We start from the raw sequence: 23,320 nt of genomic DNA, 5'->3' as shown, positions 1-23,320 counted from the left end.
ATAAACCTTACTAGAATAAGTATAAAAAATTATTTAGTATAAAAGTTAAGTATAAAACAATTATTTAGAATAAAAGTTAAGTGCACATATCAAAACACAATTCTCTCACAATTTCTGTAATTGATTTCCCAGAGTGATTAATAAGCTTGAATTTATTATAATTGGCCCCAATGTAGTGTCGATTTAAAGTATTGCATAAGATTAAAAATTTCATTTTAAATATCATATCAGGATTGTTGAGATATTTCTGGTTGGTGGTAGCAGGGAAGAACGTTGAAAAGTGGTTTTCCAGATCGATTTCAAAGTTGAGTCCATGATCTGTCATAACCGTTCCAATCCCAGTTAGCTTGTAAGTTTTTCCCACCTCAAGTTCACACATCCTCTTGAACATCAACGGGCTTGGAGTTTTATCTTCAACTTTGACACGCTTGAAAGTTGTTGATCTCTCAATTTCATGCATTGTATCGGTAACAGGATGTTTACGGTACGGTGCCATGATTGAGATTTCTTCAGCAGATTTCAAGTAGCAGATTCCAGCACGAGGTAGCAGATTTCAACAGCTGGTAGCAGGCTTCAGAAAACAGTTTCAGAACAGCAGATTTCAAAAGCTTGATATTTTCTAACACACAACACTATGGTACTTCACTCGTACTTCACTTCGATGAAGTATGCTCGCGGCGCGCTGCTTTTATAGCAAGGTAATGACGTCATCTACTGCGCAGTTGGAAAAATTCTAGAATAGTATGACTCATAATCTAAAAATAGAAACTGCGCAGTTATGATAGATGACGCACAAGAAGTTTAACATAACCTGAAATCATAAGTTAAATGGTGGGAAAGCATAAACATAACCTGTAAAATGAGTTAAATGGCGGGAAAGCATAAACATAACCTGTAAAAATGAGATGACGTCATCTACTACCCAACAGAAATAGAACAAAGAAAAACTGCACAGCTACGAGACCTTGAACCGGTTCAAACCTGTCTGATGACATCATCTACTACGCAGTTTAAAACTCTACGACGTAGTTTGAATAACCAATCAAATTATTAATTAACCAATAAGATTATCGAGTGGTGGGGGTAAAATCCAGAGATCGGGTTATAAAAAGGTTGAATTGATTATAAGAGTCATCATTCAGTCACTCTTCGTTGTCAAAAGCAGTAAAAATGGAGATCATTCTAGACGTTCAAGGATTCAGAGGAGCTGATAGTCGCTTCATTGTTAAGGAGTTGGCATCAATAACAATTCAACATGATATTGATAATATTGAAGAGTTGTCATACACACTATTTCAACCACCATATCACTGGAAGGTGCTACCTACCAACTATCAACGTCTGAATACCTGGCTGATCCGAAATTATCATGGAATCGGTTGGAATGCTGGAACAACTTCATATTACAAGCTCAAAGAAGTTCTCAATTATTTAACTTGTAATAAAAAAATTATTTATGTCAAAGGTATCGAGAAAAAGTTATGAGTTCAAAATTTAATTGATTGTAATAATAAAATTGTAATCGATCTCGATAATTTCAAATGTCCCTCTCTAAAAAGTATGAAAATTTGTAACAATCATTTTTGTAATTATCATGATCGTTTATCTGATTTATGTGCCTTGGAAAATGTAAAAATTTAAAAGATTGGTTTGTAAGCACTCAATAAATCTAAAATAAATGAATTATAATTGTTATTATTATTTCATGCTAACACATTTAATTCAGAATAGAATTAATTATTGTTAGTTATTAAATTCAAATAATTTTCCAACACTACTACTGATATTAATACTTATCAACAGATGGCGTAATGGTTTTTGATTTTTTAATTATGATAATCAATAATCAGTTTTTGTTTTTAAAATTTTATAATTAATATTTGTTTAAATTAAAAGTCATGCATTATTTTATATAACCATTTAAAAATAAAAACTGAGTATTGATTTTCAAAATATATAGAAGATTTTTGGATTTGACGATACAGAGCACATCAACCCCATATTAGTTTATCAAATAATACATAACTTTTAATTTAAATAAATATTAATAATATTAATAACAAAATATTATAAACTAATAATAATTATTTATCTTTTATTTAAATTAAAAGTCATGTATTATTCTATATATTGAAGGACTATATGTTAAAATATAGTGGAAGATAGGAAGGATGGCTGTATATTGAAAATATAACACAAAGATTATATATCTATATATAATGTGTAGTAACTGCTTTATTTAAAAGTAACTGAGTGTGTAGAAGCACGTGATGAACGTACAGAGAGCTCTTTTCGAGAGTGTGTTTTTGCGCTCAAGCATAACCCAGAGGCCCCTATATTGTTTTACTCATCTAATAGATGGTGCCTCATGTATGCGCAAAGCACATCATTTCTAACACTCCCTCCCTTTGCACATACTTCTTTTACAATAATTTTATAATTATATCTAAGATCGACTTACGATCGTGAACACATCTTATATAAAATATCAATGGCATATAATAATAAATATAAAATTATTAATTAACTATTTATGTCAGATAATAACGAATATAAAAGTCTTAATCAAATATTAAATAAAGGTTGTCTTTGAACTCTATTGTACTATCCACTGCGCACACTGCTATGACTGTTTATTTGTTTCTGAAAAGAATAAATAATAAGTATGCGATTTAATTCATTAAATAAAGTATTTTAAATAACATCTATATCATCTAAATTTTATCATCTATGTTCATCATTCTATTTCTAAGGTTAATATGCAAAGTCGAAGGTAAAGGTTTTGTCATGATATCCGCGATATTTAATTTAGTGGATATCCATTTTACTTCTATTTTACCCGCTAAGACACAAGATTTAATAAAATCACCATGAGTTTCAGCCATTTGAGGTTTTATACCCGTCATTTCTCTTTCAGCTAAATTAGATTTGATGAGATCGACATTATCATCAAAATCTTTTAATTTGTGACTCCCTTCCATTTGAGTACAGTCGCAGGCTGCTTTATTGTCACATCTAATAGTGACTGGATACATAGTTTTACCTATTATGTCTCTAGTCGCTTTGTCTAGGGAAATTATTTCCTTACATGATTCACTCATAGCAAGATATTCTGCTTGACAAGTTGATGTAACAGGAGAGGACTGTTTGTGGCTTCTCCAAGCTACTGTATCCCCATACAGTTTAATTACATAGCCACTCGTTGAAGTCGACTTTTCTCGATCTCTTAAGCTAGAATCAGTCAAAGCTTCCATAACTTCGGTTTTACCTGTATAGTACAAACCCAAGTCAGTAGTTCCTCTAAGATATCGGAAAATTCTCTTGACTTCGGTCCAATCTCCTTTTGTTGGATTATTTTGTCTTCTAGACAACAAATTCACAGCGTAAGATATATCTGGTCTGGTTGCACCAGCAAGATACAACAAGCTCCCTATAGCCTCTCTATAAGGTGCATCAGTTGGATCATCAGAATCATCTAGTTTTGCTTTATTTTTGTTGTTTCTATTTTTAACTTGTCTAGTTATCATCGGAGTGTCATGAGTATTGCATATTTTCATATTAAATCTTTCTAAGATCTTTTCAGTGTACTCAGGCTGTGTAATAGACATTTCGCGTTTGCTTCTAACACGATGAATTTTCATTCCGAGAAAATTCTCTGGTTCTCCCAAGATTTTCATCTCAAAAACTTTACTGAAATGATCAATGATTTCATCTAATTTTTCTGGATCATTGCCAGCTGCAATCATATCATCTACATATAGGATTACAACAGCAATTTTTCCATCTTTCCTCCAAGTAAATAAGCATGGCTCATTTAAATCATTCTCTAAACCCAGCTTCAGTGCTTCTTCAGTGAATCTTTTATTCCATCTTTTAGGACTGATCTTCAATCCATATAAAGATTTCTTAAGCTTCCAGACTTTCGTCTTTTTAATCTCATCACCACAATCACAACCTTCTGGGATTTCCATAAAAACAGCTTTTTCTAAAGTACCGTACAGAAAAGCCGTTTTTACGTCCATTTGTCTAGCATCTAAATCAAGTTTATTTATGATTGCTAATGCTGATCTAATTACTGGAAGTCTTGACACTGGAGCATAAGTTTCTTTCAACTCGTACTCATTTTCATCCAAAAAGCCTCTAACGACCACTCTAGCTTTATAAATGATTTCACCTGTTTTGCCAATTTTAGTTTTCAGAACCCATCTAGAATCTAGTACATTTGTATCTACCGGTCTATCTACAAGTTCATAGACTTGATTATCTTCTATTGATTTGAGTTCTTCTTTAATTGCTTTGATCCACTCGGCACCATCCTCACGCAATAAACAATCTGTGTAATTACTGGGGTCTTTGCCTACTGAAGCAAGCATAGCATGAATAAATTCTTCTTCGTCTATAATCTTGAATTTTTCAGCTGTTTTGGCATAAACAAAGTTTTCATCTATGTTAGGTTTTGGCTTTCTCTTGGAAGTTCTAAGCTTTTTAGATTTTGTATCATTTGATACATTTTCATCTAATTTACGCTTTCTAGACCTATCTGGTTCAATTATTTGTTTACCTGAGTCTTTTGTTACTGGAATATTTACATCAGAAGATTCAGAATCGATTTTTCCATCAATTGAATCATCATCTAATTCAACTTCTTTTTGTTTTTCAACTGTTGGAGAATCTTCAACTTCTAAGTCTCTAGTTTTGTAAATGTCCTTATAAACTAGTTTTTCATTGAACCTGACATGTCTAGAATTTAAGAATTTACCAGAGATTGGCTCCCACAGAACGTATCCCGTACGAGAGTAACCCACCAGTATGGTTCTTATGGCTCTTTCAGAGAACTTATTTTCTGATATTGAAGTTTAACGTAAGCTAAACATCCAAACCTTCTAATTTTATTCATATATGTGTTAATCTTTGCATTGATTTTATTCAGTGGTGATACAAAACCATTGGTTTTGTGAGGTGTACGATTGTACATATTAACAGCTGTTTCAGCTGCCAATATCCACATCGACTTAGGTAAGCCAGAGTCAAACAATAACGCTCTAATTTTCTGTTGTATTGTTTTGTTAAATCTCTCAGCTGTACCATTCAATTCTGGAGTGTATGGAGGAGCATAATCTGATTCTATTTTTTCTTTATGCATAACATCTACAAAATCACCTCCCGTAAACTCCCTAGCATTATCAGTTCTGATATAGCACACCTTTTCATCTTTTCCTAATAAATTTCTAACTGTTGTAATGAAACTTACTAAACAGTTAGCTGCTTGATTTTTATTTTTGATAGCAAATATTCTAGCAAATCTAGAAAAATCATCTAAAAACACAATAATATATTTACAAGCACCTGGAAACGAATTTATTTTAAATTGTCCCATAGTATCAACATGAATTGTGTGTAACGGTTTATCTGCTATCAATCTAGCTTCTTTAAAGGGTAATTTTTCCATTTTAGCCAGAATACAGGTTTCGCAATCTAAAATATTTTCTTTAAAATTTACATTATACAACAACTGCTCAGATTTCTTTAATTCTTTTAGATAATTCAAGCTTGGATGCCCCAGTCTTATGTGCCATAACATACATTCATCTAACTTTATCGTTTTCATTTGATGTATGTTATTTTCGACACTTTTAATTTTATTAAATTCTTCTAGAGCATCAGCTGAATTCAGATCTAAAATTCTTCTATTTAATGTTTGTTCATCTAATGTGAAATCTGAAATATTAGCATCTAAATTACTTTCATGTTTCTCCAAATGACCATTCTTCTGACTCTCCCTCCCAAGCTCAGATGGTGTTGATTTTTGAGGAAGAACTTCTACTACTCCCTCCTTCCTTTGTAAATTTAAATCAACAGGTACCGTCTGAGATTGTTCGGAGAATTCATTTGGAGAAACAATTTTAGCAGTACAAGAATACGTTGTATAATCTGACTCAGCACTTTCATTAACAGATTTTACTTCAAACGTTAATAGCCAGTTAGGTTTGACATATATTCCCGTCAAATATGTCTCACCAGTCTCTTTATCAAATATTTCTAAAATTGTGTCATCTAAAAATATACCTAAACCTGCATCTGCAAAACGTCTAAGGGAAATTAAATTATTTGATATATTCTCTGCAGATAATACGTTTGTTAATTTTATTTTATTTAATCTTGATTTTAAGTAAAGGTCACCGACTCCATCTATTTCTATGTCAGCTGACTTATTTTTATTAGCACTCTTAATTACACCTCCTGTGCAGTGTTTAAAATTACTTAAAAACATACTTTTATTTATTATATGCTCAGTAGCACCTGAGTCTGCAATAAACGTAATACTATCTACTTTATTAATATAATCAAACTTCATACCTACTTGGCGTGCTTGTGGATTTTGATTTTCTCCATCTTTTGGTGGAACTGCTTGCTTTCCGAACGCCTTTCGGTTGTTTTTAGCAAATCCTCTGGATTTACTACTGAAACCTCCTCTAGAGGTAGTACATCTTCCAAAAGCACTCCTACTTCTTGTTCTACCACGACCACGACCACGTTGGGACTCAAAATTACTTGACTTTTGAGTACCAGTTTCATAATTGATACAGGTTTTTGCATTATGATTAGTTATAGCCTTGCAAATGTAACAATACCATTGACCGGTTGTTATTAAAGGGCATTGTTTCATGTAGTGGCCTAATTGATTACATCTATGGCACTTGTCGTGATGTACCTTCAGTCTTTTAGCTTGATGTGCACTAGCACCTTGTTCCTGAGAAACACCTGATTTTTTTTCAGCTTCCATTTCTAACAAACAAGACTTCAACTCCTCCAGAGTCATTGATCTTTTAGTAATCCTTCTGTGTGTTAAATCTGCAATCCGTATATCTGGTATAGCATTGCAGACAGCTTGGTAGAAAGAAGATCTCTTCTCTTCATCTGTTAAGGGCACTGCGTTATCACAGTTCTCATATTCAACAATGGTATTGTCGAATCTGTTCCAGAAGTGATCGATACTTTCCTTGGGTTGCAGTCTCATTTGATATAACTTTGCTCTAACTGAAGCATGCGTGACGTTGTTTTCAACTCGTCTTGCTTCTTTTAATTTTTCAATGACCACAACAGGGTCTTTAATCATGAGAACCTTCTTATAATATTTATCGTCTAAATGGCTAGTTATGATTTCTCTTACAGTTTGTTTTCTTCTGTTGATAGCTTCTGCATCTAAACCACTAGGAGTCGTAACAGTCGAGTCAATTACATCTATTAAGTCTTTTTGTATTAGTTCTGTCTTGAGTTTATCCATCCAAATGGTGATATCAGCATCTGGGCCGAGTTGATATTTTCTTGGTACTTGGTAATTAGCTTTTTTATTATTTGATTCTAATGTAGTTTTTAAAGCGGTAAGTGAATCATTAAGAGCCTTGGTAACTTCTATATTAATGTCTTGTGAACTGGATTGAGGGGGTACTCCAATTCCAGGTCGTGTCTGAGTTTCGTCAAAAATATCAGTCGAGTTAAGTATGTTGCCTCGAACACCTTGTATCCGTAGCCGTTCTGCGGCTAGAAAATTTTCAGAAGTTTTTTGAATATGACCCATCAAAGCTTTCATTGACTCAAAGCTTTTGTTTTGAAGTTCAATGTTTTCTCGTTGTCTACTCAAGATTTGTATCCATTCTTGACTGCTTTGTGGAATGGATTGTTGTTGGCTACCCTGTCCATTGTTTGTAGTATTACTGCTGCCACCTACTTGAGTACCCGAGCAAATTTGTGCAGCAGCAGAAGACTTAGTAATTGGTGTACTTGTCATCATTGGAATATCTTCTGATCGAATCGTTGGTGTATTTAACACACTTCCTACAATTTCAGTCTGACTTGTTACTGAGGTCGTAGTTGTTGGAATTGTTGGGCTTTCAAATACTCCAGGCCCTTTATTAATAAAAAATATTTTAGTTTGGATTTTATTTTACGCTTAATTTAATAAACGCAACTTCTAAACTTCTAAAACTTCTAAATTAAACTTCTAACTACTATTAGAAACATCTAAAATATCATCTATTGTTAACTTCTAATTAATTTGGATCCACCTCTAAAATAAATAAAGATTTACCTTTATCTTTATTTTTGTCCGACGCGTCAATTGGAGTATCTCCAGTCTCTGGATCATCGAGCATTTGTTTATCTTTCTGCTCACTCATTGTTTCTTTGCTCAAATCTTCTTATTGTCAACAAACTTCTAATTATGAGCAATCTGAAACATACCAAACTTATCAGAGACTGATATATTTCACCCTCGCATCTACAACCACACTGCAAGTTGCAAATGAGAAAAGTGAGATCAGCTGCAACCCCCGAATGCAACAGCATGCCACACGTGCTCCCTCCCACCTCGTAACTAACGGCACAGCACGTCGAAACGTTCGGGGATGGCCGTACGTACACATGTAGCACACGAATCGCACACCGGAGTCACAACCGATTTAATTGTAATAAAGCTTAGTACTGTACTACAGACTTTACCTTAAGACAATAATTAAATTAGTTATTATTATTATTATTATTATTATTATTATTATTTTTTTTTTTTTTTTTTTTTTTTAATAAATATTTCTTCAAATAAATATTTATTTAACGTCAAAATTTCTAAAATTTCCTTCTCATCGTAAAATAATTATAATTTTTAAACCGTAATTACTATCAATTCTTCAAAATCAAACTACATCTTAAACAAGTCAACTTCCTCCAGTACTTTACTACATTTGTTGTTTGAAAGTAATATTATTTTTCATCTACACATTTACATCAATATCCAATTCTCAGAATCTGAGAATCATAAACTGGCTAACGTACATGTGACAAGAGCGCTTTTGTTCTATGATATTTACGACTAGTACATTGTATATAGTAATATCATATTACTCGAGCGAAGCGGCATCGACAGGTTTAGGCTTGACTAAGTGAAATATATACCAACAGTCAAAAATAATTTTATAATTCTTTTTAAATTTAACTTTAATTTAAATTCCCTTTAATGTAAAAAAAATTACAAGAAAAGAATCAAAAAAAAAAAAAAAAAAAAAAAAAAAACTCAAAAACAAATTTTTCTTCTTCAAAACATTAACAGTAGTTGAAATTCGTTTTCGAAATTTCAACATCTGTTACATATTAATTTAAAATTTAAAATTAAATCCACTCAAGACCAAACTTCTCTTTTGGGTTTAATTTCTTTCAATTTTCAAAAACTTCTAAAAATTTACACTCTACTCTTTAGGAAAAAATTTCTTTAAAAATTAATAATTTTTTCAAACTTTCATTATATATACTTTTTTTTTTTTTAATTAAAATGAAGAATTTTTACCTTAAAACAATTTTCTTCTCAAATTAAATTTCTTCTAAACCAGTTTATTTGATTTTCTTCAACTTGAAGGCAGTTAGGCCCTTTCAAAAAACTCTTTAACCACAATTCTTTTCACTGCACAAAGCCAATCCTTTTTCTAATCTTTTTCGAGATAAGAAAACACGTCCTGAGCGTGCTGAGTCCTTAACCTGAAGGACTATATGTTAAAATATAGTGGAAGATAGGAAGGATGGCTGTATATTGAAAATATAACACAAAGATTATATATCTATATATAATGTGTAGTAACTGCTTTATTTAAAAGTAACTGAGTGTGTAGAAGCACGTGATGAACGTACAGAGAGCTCTTTTCGAGAGTGTGTTTTTGCGCTCAAGCATAACCCAGAGGCCCCTATATTGTTTTACTCATCTAATAGATGGTGCCTCATGTATGCGCAAAGCACATCATTTCTAACATATATGTATATATAACTAGAAAATTTTTTTAATATTTATGAATTGACAGCTTTCACGCTCTAAGAATAAACTGATAGTAGATGGCTCTAGTACAAGAAGCGCGAAATTCAAACTATCATTATGATAAGTAACTTAAAAAATTATGATTAAGTATAACTTATTGAATTTGAATTATAAATATTAATCTTAAATTAAAAATGTGAGGAATTATAAATAAAAATAATGAATTATTTATATTGAAATCCAATATTTTATTGATTAAATAATTCCACTGGTCATTTTTACATCAAGACTAGAATTAATAAATTCAAATTTATTATATTTTCCACCATGGAAACGTAGAAACAGATAGTTTGAATCTATTAATTCATTCAAACTCTTCAGGAAGTTATCATCTTTTAAATGTTGAATAGTTCTAGATGGTAGATAAATGTTAAATTCATCGTTTAGATTGGCAACAATCCTAGTCCCATACTGAGTTGTAATAGCTTTGATTCCATTAATCTTATATTCTCGATTAAACTCCAAATGAATCATTTTTTTAACAGGAAGAATCCCAGTAAGACAATTGACCTCATTTATCTTGGTAAAATCCATGATTGATAGCTGTAAAAATTTTTTAATTAATTAAATGATTCTTCATTCAATTCATATTTTAATTAGACAGTAAATGAATACTTACAATTAGTAATACTGATAGGCAGAAGATGTATATCACCAATACTTCACTACTGTCTGTCGACAACTGGTACTTCACTGGAGACGTGTACTTCGTTTTTTATGAAGTACGCTCTCAGCGAGTTGCTTATACAGGGTGTCTCTGAAGTGGCGGGAGTAATTGTTGGGGTCGATAGAGAAAAAAATACTGAATCGAAAGTTCCTGAGCCAAAAATTTTTTTGGGCCATAGAATTTGAGTTATGAATTAAAAACGATAGCCAATCAGAAGCGCGCTATTCGAGAAATGAAAATGAGCGGGGAAGTAGAGGAGACGCGAGAGTGAGATGCTGCAATAGCAGCTTACTCGCTCACACAAAGCCGAGCATGAGAGGGGATTGTGACGCTATGAGCCGAGTACGTAAGTGTGAATGAGTGGATGTATGAGGTCGCAAGCGGACGGCTTAATGTATGAGTGTGTGTCCGTGTATCGCAGCATTATTGGAGGCGTTGTAACGCTGAATTAAAGCTAACCGGGTACTCTAAGACAGAGGAAAAATTTTAATTTTTATTTTTATTCGAAAAAATTTAATAAAAAAAAATAAAAAGGCCCAAGATTTAACCAGACCCACAGAAACGGAGAGTAAATTTTTAATTCTCATTTATTTTGCTGGGGATTATTTTCAAATACAAAAAAAAAAAAAAGGCTAAGATTCAACTGGAATCCAAAAAGAGATGGATGAAAAAATTTTTATTTTTTATTTTTAATCAGCAAAATTATTTTTCTTTAAAAAAGAGCCCAATCTCGACTGGAGCAAGAAAAAATGATTGAAAAATTTTATTATTAATTTTCAATCAACAAAATTATTATAAAAAAATAAATGGGCCCAAGTCTCAACCGGACCCAAACAAACGGATAAAAATTTTTATTACTTACTTAATTTGGTGGAAATTATTTTTAAAAACGAAAAAATGCCCAAGACTCGATCGGATCCAAAAAATAACAGTACAAAAATTTTTCCTTATTTTCAATCAGCAAAATTGTTTCTTTTAAAAAAGGCCCAATCTCGACTGGAGCAAAAAAATGATTAAAAAATTTTATTATTAATTTTCAATCAACAAAATTATTTAAAAAAAAAAATAGTCCGCAGACTCAACCGGACCCAAACAAACAGATAGATAGTTTTAATTACTTATTTATTTTGATGGGAATTATTTTAAAAACGAAGAAAATCGCCCAAGACTCGACCGGACCCAAAAAAAAAAAAATAAATTGAAAAATTTTGTTTTCATTTTCAATCAGCCAAATTAATTTCTTTTCGAAACAAGGCCCAATCTCAAACAGACTAAGAGAAACTAATTAAAAAATTTTTATTTTTTATTATTAATCAAATATTATTTAAAAAAGAAAATAAGCCACAGACTTAACCGGACTTAAACAAACGGATAGAAAATTTTTATTACTTACTTAATTTGCTGGAAATTATCTTTAAAAACGAAAAAAATGCCCAAGACTCCATCAGACCGAAAGGGAGATGAATAAAAAAATTTTACTATTCATTTTTAATCATCATAATTAACTTTTTTATAATAAAAGGCTCAATTTCGACCGGACCCAGAAAAAATGATCCAAAAATTTTATTTTTTATTGTTGATCATCAAAACTAATTAAAAAAACAAATGAGGCCCTAGACTCAACTGGACCCAAACAAACGGATAAATAATTTTTATTACTTATTTATTTTGCAGGAAATTATTTTTGAAAACGATAAAAATGCCCTAGACTCGACCAGACCCGAAATAAAATAAATTGAAAATCTTTGTTTTTCTATTTTTAATCAGCAAAATTATTTTCCTTTGAAAAAGGGCCTGATCTCGACTGGAGCAAGAAAAAAAAATAATTGAAAAGTTTTATAATGAATTTTTAATCAACAAAATTTTTTAAAAAGAAAATAGGCCCCAGACTTAACTGGACCCAAACAAACGGAAAGAAAACTTTTATTCCTGTTTTTTTGTTGGGAATTATTTTTCGAAACAAAAAAATTGCCCAAGACTCGACCGGACCCGAAAAAGATAAATCGAAAAATTTTATTTCTAAATATTAATTAACTAAATTATTAAGAAAAAAAAAAAAATAGACCCAAGACGCAGCAGGACCCAAATAAACGGATAGAAATTTTTTATTACTTGATCACCAAGATTAATTTTCCTTGAAAAGAAAGGCCCAATCTCAAACAGACTTCGAATAACTGATTGAAAAATTTTATTATCAATTATTAATTAACAACATTATTCTTAAAAAAATTAATAGGCCCCAGACTCAATCGGACCCAAACAAACGGATCGAAAACTTTTATTTCCCATTCATTTTGCTAGGAATTATTTTTAAAAACGAAAAAATGCCCAAGACTCGACCAGAGCCAAGAATAGAAGAATGCAAAAAAATTTATTTTCTCTTTTCAATAACAAACAAAAATTTATTGAACAAAAATCAGCCTAATCTTGACAAGACGATAAAAACTGATTGAAAAAATTTATTATCAATTATTAATTGACAAAATTATTTCAAAAAGAAAATAGGCCCCAGACTCAACCGGACCAAAACGAACAGATAGAAAATTTTTATTACTTATTTCTTATGCTCGGAATAATTTTTGAAAACAGAAGGAATTGCCCAAGACTCAACCGGACCCAACCAAACGGATGGAAAACTTTCATTTCTCATTTATTTTGCTGGGAATTATTCTGTAAAATAATTTTTCAATTAATCGTCAGGTAAAATGTCAAAAAATAAATTAAAACAAACATTGAACTCAAGTCCCAATAATTTTGATATTTTAATTAAAATTATTTTTTAATTAATTGACAGGTAAAATGTCAAATAAGGAATTGAAAAAAAAATCGCTCTCGAGTCCTGATAATTTTGATATTTTTATTAAAATTATTTATCAGTTAATTAACAGGTAAAATGTCAACTAATAAATTAAAAAAAAAAATTGAACTCAAGTCCGAATAATTTTGATATTTTAATTGAAATTATTTATCAGTTAATTGACAGGTAAAATGTAAAAAAATATACTAAAAAAAAAATCGCTCTCGAGTCCTGATAATTTTGATATTATTATTAAAATTATTAATCACTTAATCAACAAGCGAAATGTCAAATGATAAATTAAAAAAAAATTGAACTCAAGTCCGAATAATTTTGATATTTTTAATAGAATTATCTATCAGTGAATTAACAGGTAGAATGTCAAATTATAAATTAAGAAAAAATTGAACTCAAGTCCGAATAATTTTGATATTTTTATTAGAATTATCTATCAGTGAATTAACAGGTAGAGTGTCAAATTATAAATTAAGAAAAAAATTGAACTCAAGTCCGAATAATTTTGATATTTTTATTAGAATTATCTATCGGTGAATTAACAGGTAGAATGTCAAATTATAAATTAAGAAAAAATTGAACTCAAGTCCATTGTTTGTCCGGTTGATTCTGGGCCCTATTTTTTTTTCAAAATAATTTTCTCGATTAATAATAAAAATAAAATTTTTCAATCAGTTTCTTCTAGTCCGGTTGAGATTGGGCCTTTTTTGAAGAAACATGATTTTGGTGATTGAAAATAAGGAAAAATTCTTTTAATTATTTTTTTTTGGGTCCGATCGAGTCTTGGGAATTTTCTTCGTTTTTAAAAATAATTTCCACCAAATTAAGTAAGTAATAAAAATTTTTATCCGTTTGTTTGGGTCCGGTTGAGACTTGGGCCCATTTATTTTTTTATAATAATTTTGTTGATTGAAAATTAATAATAAAATTTTTCAATCATTTTTTCTTGCTCCAGTCGAGATTGGGCTCTTTTTAAAGAAAATAATTTTGCTGATTAAAAATAAAAATAAAATTTTTTCATCCATCTCTTTTTGGATTCCAGTTGAATCTTAGCCTTTTTTTTTTTTTTGTATTTGAAAATAATCCCCAGCAAAATAAATGAGAATTAAAAATTTACTCTCCGTTTCTGTGGGTCTGGTTAAATCTTGGGCCTTTTTATTTTTTTTTATTAAATTTTTTCGAATAAAAATAAAAATTAAAATTTTTTCCTCTGTCTTAGAGTACCCGGTTAGCTTTAATTCAGCGTTACAACGCCTCCAATAATGCTGCGATACACGGACACACACTCATACATTAAGCCGTCCGCTTGCGACCTCATACATCCACTCATTCACACTTACGTACTCGGCTCATAGCGTCACAATCCCCTCTCATGCTCGGCTTTGTGTGAGCGAGTAAGCTGCTATTGCAGCATCTCACTCTCGCGTCTCCTCTACTTCCCCGCTCATTTTCATTTCTCGAATAGCGCGCTTCTGATTGGCTATCGTTTTTAATTCATAACTCAAATTCTATGGCCCAAAAAAATTTTTGGCTCAGGAACTTTCGATTCAGTATTTTTTTCTCTATCGACCCCAACAATTACTCCCGCCACTTCAGAGACACCCTGTATAGGCAGAAAATACTGCGTAGTTACCCCCACTCCTCTACCTCGAAACCGGTTTGATGACGTCATCTACTGCGCAGTAAGAAAATTCTAGAACAGAATGAGTCATCTACTGTGCAGTTAGAAAATTCTAGAACAGAATGAGTCATCTGGTTCGTGGAAATTTCCCCCACCCCTTTCACAAAACAAGTCTAAACCTGTCTGATAACGTCATCTACTACGCAGTTAGAAATAGAACAAAGAAAACTACGCAGTTACGCGACCTTGAACAGGTTCAAACCTATCTGATGACGTCATCTACTACGCAGGAGAACAAAGAAAACTGCGTATGACCTTGAACAGGCTTAAACCTAAGGTTGACAAAAACCTCACCAGATGGTGTATCTTCTCGCATGTACTCGTCATACATGCAGTTTGAATATATAAACCTTTTCAGATTATGAACAATAAAATGCACCTGTGATCTAAGCAACTATAGTTGATGGTTAGATCACAGGTGCATTTTTTAACAAAATGGTGAATTCACAATTCAAAATGGCGGATAGCGGTCACCAGATGGCGGATTTCAGATAGCAAATTCAAAATGGCGGATTTCAGATAGCAGCCACCAGATGGCGGAAATCTGATTCAAAATGGCGGATAGCAGCCACGAGATGGCGGATTCAAATGGCTGATAGCAGCCACCAGATGACGGATTCAAAATGGCGGATTCAAATGACGGATTCACAATTCAAAATGGCGGATAAATTTTAAAAATGGCGGACAGTAAGATGGCGGCGGAATTCACCACCAGCGCCACCTGCAAAACCTCGACCATATCCTCAAACTGTCGGTAAAACAGGTCACCCATATCGACAAATGGTACTTAGCATGGACACGAACCCTCTGCTGGCAAAACAGATTCCTGTAATGTCGGTATCTCCCAGCTTCACTACTCTCCGGCAAACAAAAGTTCGCCGTTTAAAGTTCACAAAGAAAAATATAATTTGAAAGGGGACCAGGTCACCGGAACTGCATGAATCTTGATTATCGTAAAGACGAATCGTGGCTCGAAGAATCACTATCACAGAACTCGGAAATACCGTTAATGAAATCGAGATGAATAATTAGGGAAAAAATGACTAATTAATTAAATAACTGAAGTCCACCTATACGTGTCGGGGTATAGGACTCACTCGGGCTTCAAGGCAGAACTGCTACCTTGTAAATAAGCTCTCGAATTATGGTGTTCGCGGTTTTTATCACCTCGGTCGCGATTTACAAGAGGGGCTACTAATTAAATAATTGGTTCCTTTATTGAGGTGACAATGCGCGGTAATGTGTATTCTTCAGCCACGAGTGAGTTGTCGCGCAACCCAGGTCGTTGTTCCCTAAATATGCAAGCGCTGCACTTTTCGGCAGGAATGGGAGGCACTGAATTATATACGGTGTGCCGGATATAACAGTATTAACTTTTGAATGAATCAACTGATTTTCACGCGATTGGCGGCATTCGAGGCAGTTTTTTCAGTCTCATCACAAATCTTTGAGTTTGAGTTGATTAAACTAGGACTTTCAGAGTAACTCCAAAAAAAGAATTTTTTCGGTTTCCTTTTGTTCACGATATCTCTCGTACGAATCGCCCGATTTTGATCAGCTTGACAGCCATCGACGAAGTTTTTTGATCTGAAAAGCTGATCAGTTTCAGAAATTGATTGGTGTAGCCGTTAAAAAATTATTTCAAAAAATGTCGGATTTATGTTAAAAAAGTACTTGTTTCCATATATTCCGTCGACGATATCTCTTAGCGGCAATCAACGCAGTTTTTAAGCTTCAATTATTATTTTGTTTCATCAAGAACAGTCCAGATAAAAATGTAGAAGTGTTATGTCCACCCCAAAATTTTTCTTTAAATTTAAATCACCCGCGCAGATGGAAGACTTCTCCATGCGCGAAAGCCACAATAAAATAAAAGCTACGCGACTGCTGGTTGACTAACGGGGACTTCTGCAATCTCAGCACCGCGAGTATTTAAAAAGGCGATCAACAGCCAACGCCTTTTCTTTGATCAAGTAATTCGACTTCCGCGTTTACTTGACGGGCCCGTGTCTTGTAAAAGTCCCTCATCTTAATTTGCGCTGCACTTAAGATGAGTTCAGACTTGGTTCAACCGGCAGGCCACGTATTAGTTATTAATTAAAAATCTAGAGAACCGGAATCTCAAAGTTCTAATTTGCCCTGCACTTAGGCGAGAATCCGGGCAGTAAGTTCAAATAAAACATCTCTAAAAAGCTAAATTTGCGTACTTTACCCTACGGGGGACTGGAGGACGTTAGCTCAATTAAATTACTAAAATTCATTAAATTAAATTACTTAAAAATCAATTTGTGAAAGTGTAAGTTTTAATGTTTATAAAAATAAATCTCAATAAAAGTGAAATCAGTTTTCAACAAGTCATTTCATAAAATAAGAAGCCCGTAATATAAGCAGCCTAAATCCACCCTACTCCATCCGCTGCGAGAACCAACCAAAGGGCCCAATCAAGGAACAGGCGCTAACGGCTGCGCTAAAACCACGGATCTGACCATCAATAAAGTTCCTGCAGAGAGTAAGTACATCTAGTCTCATAAAAATCCGTCAGTCTCAAACGAAGGCGTGGTAAGTTCGTATCTCGAAAACGTCCCACATAAATAATTAAAGCAACGGAATTAAAACCTCCGTTGCGTATTCTTTAAACTGTTAGTCCAAACCTCCACCGTTTACGCTACCGCTCTAAAAACGTCCTTGGACATAACAGAAGTTACGTAAGAAAAACACATTTTTTGGTTTTTTTTCGTTAACGATGTCTCCTGAACGAGTCAATCGATTTTGACCTGATTAGTGACGATCGACGTGGTTTTTCAAGCTTAAAAGCAGACTAGTTTTTGAAGTCAATGAAGCCATTTAAAAGTTATTTTAAAAAACCCCTCTCAAAAAATAGTATATTACGCACCTAGGGAGGAAAGTAGGACATTCCAACCCGCGCGGTATTGTCACCTGAGCCGAAGGCGAGGGTAATAAAAGCGCGGGTTGAGATGTCCTACTATCCTTCCGTGGTGTGTATACGATTTTTTATCAGACCAGGATCGAAAGTTCGATTAAAATCTAAATAATAAAGTTAGATTTTGAATCAGGTTAGTTATCATTAGTGCGCATGCTTCGATTTCTTATATTTAATGTTTAGTTTTCTTGACTACGTAACTAAGCATTAAGTTGTTTATTTATTTATTTATAAAAATTAGCAAACATATTAGCCTATCGCGATAATATAAACTCACGTTTGCAATTAAAATCAGAATATGAATTCGTGAAATTTAAAAAATTATTCAAATAAAATGAGTTCTGATGAATTGGAAGCTGCATTAAGTGAAGAAGAAATAATAAAAAATTTGGATGAAGCGGAAAAACAAATTAGCAATAATTTGTTGCCCGAAAAATCAAAAGCTCGGTATAACTTGTGTTATCAAGAATTTTTATTATGGCAAAGAAAAAAGAAAAAGCTCAGGCTGGGCCCTCGGGGAATCGGACTCCGGGGATAACCCCCCTGAGCATTTAATAACAAAATAATAATAATAATAATAATAATAATAATAGTTTATTTAGCCCTCGGCTATTATCAATCTTTTTACAAAAATTTACATTTTTGTAAGGGTGATGATCAGGGCCTGGAAGTTGGGGCCAACAATTAAACTTAAAAATAGAGCAAATTTAAATTAATAATCACAAGCGAAATGACGATCGCGAGCAAGTTCAAGCGCTTAAATACTATACTATATTTTAAGCATAAAATGTCAAAATAAAAGTGAGGTTGGCATCAAAACACGTGAGCTTGAACGATACAATCTGACATCAACGACAAAACTATAGAAAAAAAATCACAAGTACAGGATAATGTGAAATACACTACTGGAAAAAATTAAGGGATCAAAAAAAAATTCCAAATTTTTCGGTAGTTTTCAACAGGCCGTAACTTTGAGAGAAATGGTCGTACAGGAAATAAAAAAAAAGGAAATTGTAGCTCCAAGTGTCTAGTTTTTGGATTAGAACTTCAAAATTTTGTAGCCTCCGCGGTTTCTGAGTAATCGTAGAAAAACCAGCAACAAAAAAATTCTCAAAATTTTTTTAGTTTTTTTTTTGGTCTAGGGGCGTGGAAAAAATTTTTTGAGCTTAACCACCATAAGGATCGGATACTTTGTTCATTTAGCTTTAATTTCTTTTTTAAACACCGTGATACGTCCACTCCTCGCTGAGATATCGGTCTTCAAATGGAAAAGGATCTTTTTGTCTTTGATTATCGATATCTCAGCAACCAATGATCGCACAGAAAGTTAAAGGTGGGTTTCAAGAACTTGAATGAATTCCCTTAACGACTGTCCATTGTTTTTTCGAAAAAAAATTTTTTCTTTCCGTCACATGAATTTGAAAATGCAACAAAAAAAGGGCTTTTAGTGGTTTTTTGGAAAATCAAGCGCTGGATCGAAAATATTGAGGAAACCACTAATGTTAAGTGTGCCTTTTACAGTTCAATATGTCCACAAAAACCCTACAAAGAATCAAATTAATCCAGCCAGCCGTTTTTTTGTTTCACTTGATCGAATTTTTGAAAAAATTAAAGGATCACGTTTTTTGCTCTGAAAAGCTCATAATTTTTAAAAATGAGAAAAAAATTGTTTTTTCGAGCTTTTTCCACATTTTCGTTCCAAAAAGTGCTTAAATTTTCAAAAAAAAAAAAAAAAAAAAAAAATTTTCAAAAAAAAAAAAATTTTTTCGAAAAAAATTTTAAAAAATTTTTTTGGAAAAATTTTTTTAACAAGTTAAGGAAACTCAAAAACCATCGCGCAATGATTTTTATCACCTTTCCACCGCTGCATTCCTTGATTCTACTGATCTCCTTTTAATTAAATTAATAAAAAAGTTAATACCCCCAATCGAATTTCGATTTTTTCATACGCTTTTCGGAGTTTTTTTTTCTTTTCTTTTTGTGAATCCTTAGCAAATCGCTTCATTCAACAGTTTTTTCAAAACTAATCCCTCTGCGCTAAAAAAAATTTTTTTTAATTTTTTGGTCAAAATTGAAAATTTCTGACTTTTGATTCTTAATCATGGTTAGACGACATTTATCGGAGGTGGAAGTCGCTCGGTTAGTGACTCTTATCGACGAAGGTTACACTCAACATGCAGTTGCTATCCGGATGGGTGTAAGTCAATCTGTCGTATCTCGAGCTTATACCAGATACCAAGAAACGAATCAATATCATCGTATCCCCGGACAAGGTCGCCATCGAGTCACTAATGCCCGCGATGATCGAACAATTGTTAGAGAAGTTCGACGACAACCTTTCGTCAATGCGAATATTGTCGCTCGAAACTTCCCCAATCGCAGACAACAGCAACAACAACAGCAACAGCGACGACGGCATCAAGTGCGAAACATTTGCTCTCGAACAATCATCAACCGTCCTCGTGAAACTGGGTTACACGCACGACATCCTAATCGTGTACCCCTGTTGACAGCAAGACATCGTCGAGCTCGTTTAGCGTATGCTTACGATCATCGAAATTGGAACTTGAGGGAATGGACAAATGTTTTATTCACTGATGAGTCTCGTTTTAATCTGTATGGCAACGATCGACGTCCTCTCGTTTGGCGCCGTCGTGGAGAACGTTTTCACCAGAACTTTGTCCGTCCAGTCGTTGCCTACGGCGGTGGATCAGTTATGGTGTGGGGCGGCGTTTCACGAAATTGGAGAACACCTTTGGTAATTGTACGCGAAAATTTGATAGCTAGACGTTACATCGACCAAATTTTAAGGCCCATTGTTCTGCGCAGACGACAACATCTGAGGTCGTTCATATTGATGCAAGATAATGCACGTCCACACACAGCCAACATTACCCGGCGCTTCTTTGAGCGGCATGACATCACATTGTTGCGACACCCAGCAATGAGTCCAGATCTCAACCCCATAGAGCACGTTTGGGACATAATGAACCGTCGGTTGCGCAGAGAGTATCCAAATTTGCAGAACTTAGCTGCTTTGGAGCGCGCGCTTCAGCACATTTGGAATACCATTCCGCAGCGTCAAATTACCGTCTGCATAAACATGGCTGAACGTTTGAGAGCCGTTATTGAAAACAGGGGTGGTAATACCCGGTATTGAACCAACAAAAACCTTCAGAGAATGAGTTTGGAGTCATTAAATACGGTGGAACTGACGAGCCACCGGGTTTGAATTTTTTTTTTTCAATTTAAGCACTTTCTGGAACGAAAATGTGGAAAAAGCTCGAAAAAACAATTTTTTTCTCATTTTTAAAAATTATGAGCTTTTCAGAGCAAAAACGTGATCCGTTAATTTTTTCAAAAATTCGATCAAGTGAAACAAAAAAACGGCTGGCTGGATTAATTTGATTCTTTGTAGGGTTTTTGTGGACATATTGAACTGTAAAAGGCACACTTAACATTAGTGGTTTCCTCAATATTTTCGATCCAGCGCTTGATTTTCCAAAAACCACTAAAAGCCCTTTTTTGTTGCATTTTCAAATTCATGTGACGGAAAGAAAAAATTTTTTTCGAAAAACCAATGGACAGTCGTTAAGGGAATTCATTCAAGTTCTTGAAACCCACCTTTAACTTTCTGTGCGATCATTGGTTGCTGAGATATCGATAATCAAAGACAAAAAGATCCTTTTCCATTTGAAGACCGATATCTCAGCGAGGAGTGGACGTATCAGGGTGTTTAAAGAAAGAAATTAAAGCTAAATGAACAAAGTATCCGATCCTTATGGTGGTTAAGCTAAAAAAACTTTTTCCACGCCCGTAGACCAAAACAAAAAACTAAAAAAATTTTGAGAATTTTTTTGTTGCTGGTTTTTCTACGATTACTCAGAAAACGGCGGAGGCTACAAAATTTTGAAGTTCTAATCCAAAAACTAGACACTTGGAGCTACAATTTCCTTTTTTTTTATTTCCTGTACGACCATTTCTCTCAAAGTTACGGCCTGTTGAAAACTACCGAAAAATTTGGAATTTTTTTTTGATCCCTTAATTTTTTCCAGTAGTGTATAATTAGGCATAATTATATATAATACCATATATAACTATATATAAAAAATGCCCTATAGAAATGACCCTATATAATTATATATAACTATATATAATTATATAGAATTGGTTCCATAGAAAAAAAAACCGTCACACGCGGGAACCGAACCTGGGACCTGACGCTTGAGAGACTATGACTTTACCCGTTTACCTATGAGACTTACTTGGATACCAGAGTTTTTAACAACTACAAGTAATGCAAATCGTATGCTTGATCGATGCGTAATAAACAAAATTTTTTATTTTGTTTTTAAATTATTAATTATCAGTATACACTGATAGAAACATTCATTGACTATTAATAAATTAATTTATTCGAAGACAATTATTTAATTGGTCAAATTTTAATAAATCCTCTAAATTAATATACATGAAAGTCTTGAAGTTAATAACTTAAAAATTATTCAAGGTGTACCAATGCTTAAATGTAAAATAGGAGAAACTAATCAAAATGAACAAGCTCGAGAGTTAGAAATTTATTTGTAGTTGGGAAATCCAATTAATTATAAAGCCCACGAAAATGATCGCTTTTTAATTATAACCGAAGGTTTTCTTGATGAGAACTTGAATATTTATGCTCGAGCAAATATTAAAAATGAACACATGTAATGACATATCGTTATATATGAATTATAAGTAATTATATATAGTTATACATAAATTATATATAATCTTAAAAACGAACGTATGTAATGACGTATAGTTATATAAAAATTATATGCAATTATATATAACCTTAAAAACAAACATATGTAAAGACATATAGTTATATATAAATTATATATAGTCTTATATAATTATATATAACCTTAAAAACGAACATACAATCGTGGTCATTAATTTAAGTATGTTCTTAATATTACTGGAAAATACTCGTTTGTAAAATAGAATGTTTATTAACTCTAAATTTGGAAATCAGTTGATAATGTCATTTGTAAAATTTGTTGCAAATAAAAAATGTTATTAATGAAATTAACGAAATTTAAATTTCACTAATGATAAATTTAGTCATTTAAAAAATAGCAAAAAACAAAAATCTGTAGGTACGTGAATTTAGCCAATTCTTACTGCAGAAACTTGTAAAATTAGCCGATTATAAACTTTGGGAAATGTAAAATTAGCCGTTTCTAAATCTCTCGTAATTCTTTAACGGATCGACGGATCAAAAAACGCTTAGAGACATCTGAAAGGACTTTCATAAATTTAGTTTCTCTGAAAATTAGAGCAGATTCGACTGACTCATTCAAAAGTTATAAGAAGTT

General features: G+C 32.8%; 1 protein-coding gene and 1 long non-coding RNA gene across 4 annotated transcripts; both read right to left on the bottom strand.

Moving 5' to 3' along the window:
- Positions 1-2,225: 2,225 nt before the first annotated feature.
- LOC141525762 (uncharacterized) lies at positions 2,226-9,771 on the bottom strand. Of its 3 annotated transcripts, XM_074240381.1 has the most exons (4): positions 9,338-9,771; positions 8,090-8,230; positions 6,362-7,908; positions 2,226-2,643 (listed from the first exon to the last, which is right to left on the bottom strand). In XM_074240381.1, exons 2-4 carry the CDS (start codon positions 8,175-8,177, stop codon positions 2,605-2,607), a joined length of 1,674 nt encoding a protein of 557 aa, XP_074096482.1. In that variant the 5' UTR covers positions 8,178-8,230; positions 9,338-9,771; the 3' UTR covers positions 2,226-2,604. The 3 variants fall into 3 exon arrangements, with proteins under 3 accessions (XP_074096482.1, XP_074096483.1, XP_074096480.1); XM_074240382.1 differs by lacking the exon at positions 9,338-9,771 and having other exon boundaries at positions 6,358-7,908; positions 8,090-8,572; XM_074240379.1 differs by lacking the exon at positions 9,338-9,771 and having other exon boundaries at positions 8,090-8,572.
- A 249-nt stretch (positions 9,772-10,020) lies between these two features.
- On the bottom strand, positions 10,021-10,971 carry LOC141525833 (uncharacterized). The gene is made up of 2 exons (XR_012478910.1): positions 10,476-10,971; positions 10,021-10,399 (listed from the first exon to the last, which is right to left on the bottom strand). It is a non-coding gene; the product is annotated as an uncharacterized LOC141525833 (long non-coding RNA).
- Between the last annotated feature and the right edge of the window lie 12,349 nt (positions 10,972-23,320).

This window comes from Cotesia typhae, unplaced genomic scaffold, assembly GCF_013202065.1.
Source record: "Cotesia typhae breed Kobodo isofemale line unplaced genomic scaffold, CoteBio_Ctyphae contig_27, whole genome shotgun sequence".
Classification (NCBI taxonomy): domain Eukaryota; kingdom Metazoa; phylum Arthropoda; class Insecta; order Hymenoptera; family Braconidae; genus Cotesia; species Cotesia typhae.
This window is presented reverse-complemented; position numbering and strand designations above follow the sequence as displayed.